The sequence below is a fragment of the Camelina sativa genome, chromosome 12, assembly GCF_030686135.1.
Source record: "Camelina sativa cultivar CO46 ecotype springtype chromosome 12, ASM3068613v1".
In the NCBI taxonomy this organism is placed as follows: domain Eukaryota; kingdom Viridiplantae; phylum Streptophyta; class Magnoliopsida; order Brassicales; family Brassicaceae; genus Camelina; species Camelina sativa.
Window position 1 is genome coordinate 17,806,824 of NC_141891.1, and position 2,142 is coordinate 17,808,965.

Genomic DNA, 2,142 nt, shown 5'->3' on the forward strand with positions numbered 1-2,142 from the left:
GGTTAGAGTAATACCCGTTATCCAAACGGGTACCCATAAAATCCAAAAATATAGAAATATATCTACAATATTAATAATTATTTAGCATTGATATAATTTAATTATCTAAAATTATAATCATAATTTTGAATATATCAATTAGTTTTGTTACATATGTCAAAATTTAGCTAAAATTTTACATTTAATTAATTTTTAAGAATTTTTTCGGCTATCCGGTAGTTCAGATGATAATCGGGTTCTAAAATTTGTAATTCAACCAACCCGAACCCAATAGTACCCAAACTGAACTAAACCAACACTCTAAAATTACCCAATAGATTCTATTTTCTTAAACCCATTTATCCGAATACGAACGGATAATATCCAAACCCAAACGGGTTACCCATACGCCCACGCCTATTTGGATAATATCATTTAACTACCTTTGCTGATTTTTTTTGTTTATCTTGCTTTTATAGATAAATATATAGGTTAAAACCAATATAACTTTTGTTAGACAAAAACATTACAGAAAATGACATGGCATAGTTTTCTTTGACAACTGTAGCACAATTATTTAGTATATATAGAAATATTAAAGCCAAAAAGTGAATTAAATAATATTCACAAGTAGTAGAAAAAAAAACAAAAAAGAAAGCCTAAGAATTAAGAAAGTTAGAATATAAGAATATTTTATAACTAAAATACGAAATTAAATTGAGAAATAATGTTTGAGGTCTAATTTCAAAGATATCTGAAAATTTAATATATTGATAAAATGCTTGTTTAACACTTATAAAATAATATGCAATTAAATTTTATAAAATATTTTTCCCTATGCAAAAAAAAAAAAAATGTGTATATAAATTAGCTTATAATATTTATTACACCTAGAAAAGCATATATGGTATTGATCAATGATTGGGTAATCTATTATGTATTTCTTTTTTTTTTGCACTTCAAAAAAATAGTGTCTGTCGTGTCTATGTGTTCTGCATTTGTGTGTATATAATAAAGTGTTTTAGGCTGTCGATAAATAGATCCATCTTAATTTTTTTTGTTTGGTGGCTAACAAAGTTAAAAAAAAAGATGGGTTTGTCTTGCTTACCGCTTTCACCCGCAAATGGTCCTAACAGGTCAGCGTAGTTTATATTCTTAAAACCATGTTTATGAAAAGTTCTCTTAGTCACTCTTCTTCGATATATTCTACTGTTAGGGATGTCGCATTCAAGATACCGGATAACTGTGACGGATGTGCGAAAATTATGACTGAAACCATACCCAAATTCAAAGGTAGAATAATTAATATTTAATTTTAAGTATATATAATTGCATGCATGTTGTGATAATTGTTTTGTGTAATGTATGATTGATTATTAGGAGTTGCATCATGTGTGACGGATACTAAGAACCAAAAGATTGTGGTCACTGGAAGTTTTAACGAGGAGAAGTTGTTGAAAAAACTCAAGAAAGTAACATGTGAAGACGTGGAGATTGTGGTCAAAAGTGAGAAGAAGGGTGATGACATTGTTCCAGAAGAGGCTGCAAAGGCTATTGAACCAAATAGTGATGAGCGTAAAGAATTGGAGAAGTTTCTGATGATGTATAGTGATGAAAATCCCAACGCCAAATGTACTATTTCGTAATGTGGAGTTACGTCAAAATAGACCTTTTTACAAGTTTTGTGGGGAAAAATGGCTTTTGCATACCTGGACAATTACAATATGTTCGATTTATACATCGGACTATTGGGTATGCGGAAACATACATTGACTCTTAAACTATTTGAATTAGATACCTAGACTTACGATTTTGTGTTTAAATATACAAAAATGTGATTTTTATTAACTCTGTTAATTTAATTAAAATTTACATTATATTTTTGTGGTAAAGATAAACTAATATAGAAAATTGATTACATTCATCTTTATGAAGCAAAAATAATAATAATCCTAAAATAAACCGGTTTTAATGAAAGAGGGATAAGAGCATAATTAAGGTACTATGTGTTGTCCTTTTTTAATAATTCAATTCAATTAAGATTTACACTACATTAAGTTTGTTTGATATAGACTATAGACACATTACAAAGTAAAAATTGCATAAATTGATCTTTATTAAAAAAAACAAATCTTAATCACTCCATTTCAAAATAGTTGTCAT

The 2,142-nt window shown here is 27.9% G+C and overlaps 1 protein-coding gene across 1 annotated transcript; it reads left to right on the plus strand.

Annotated features, from left to right (window-relative positions):
- Positions 1-873: 873 nt before the first annotated feature.
- Positions 874-1,860, plus strand: LOC109126396 (heavy metal-associated isoprenylated plant protein 19-like). The gene is made up of 3 exons (XM_019229922.2): positions 874-1,115; positions 1,196-1,272; positions 1,360-1,860. Exons 1-3 carry the CDS (start codon positions 1,069-1,071, stop codon positions 1,623-1,625), a joined length of 390 nt encoding a protein of 129 aa, XP_019085467.1. The 5' UTR covers positions 874-1,068; the 3' UTR covers positions 1,626-1,860.
- Positions 1,861-2,142: the final 282 nt, after the last annotated feature.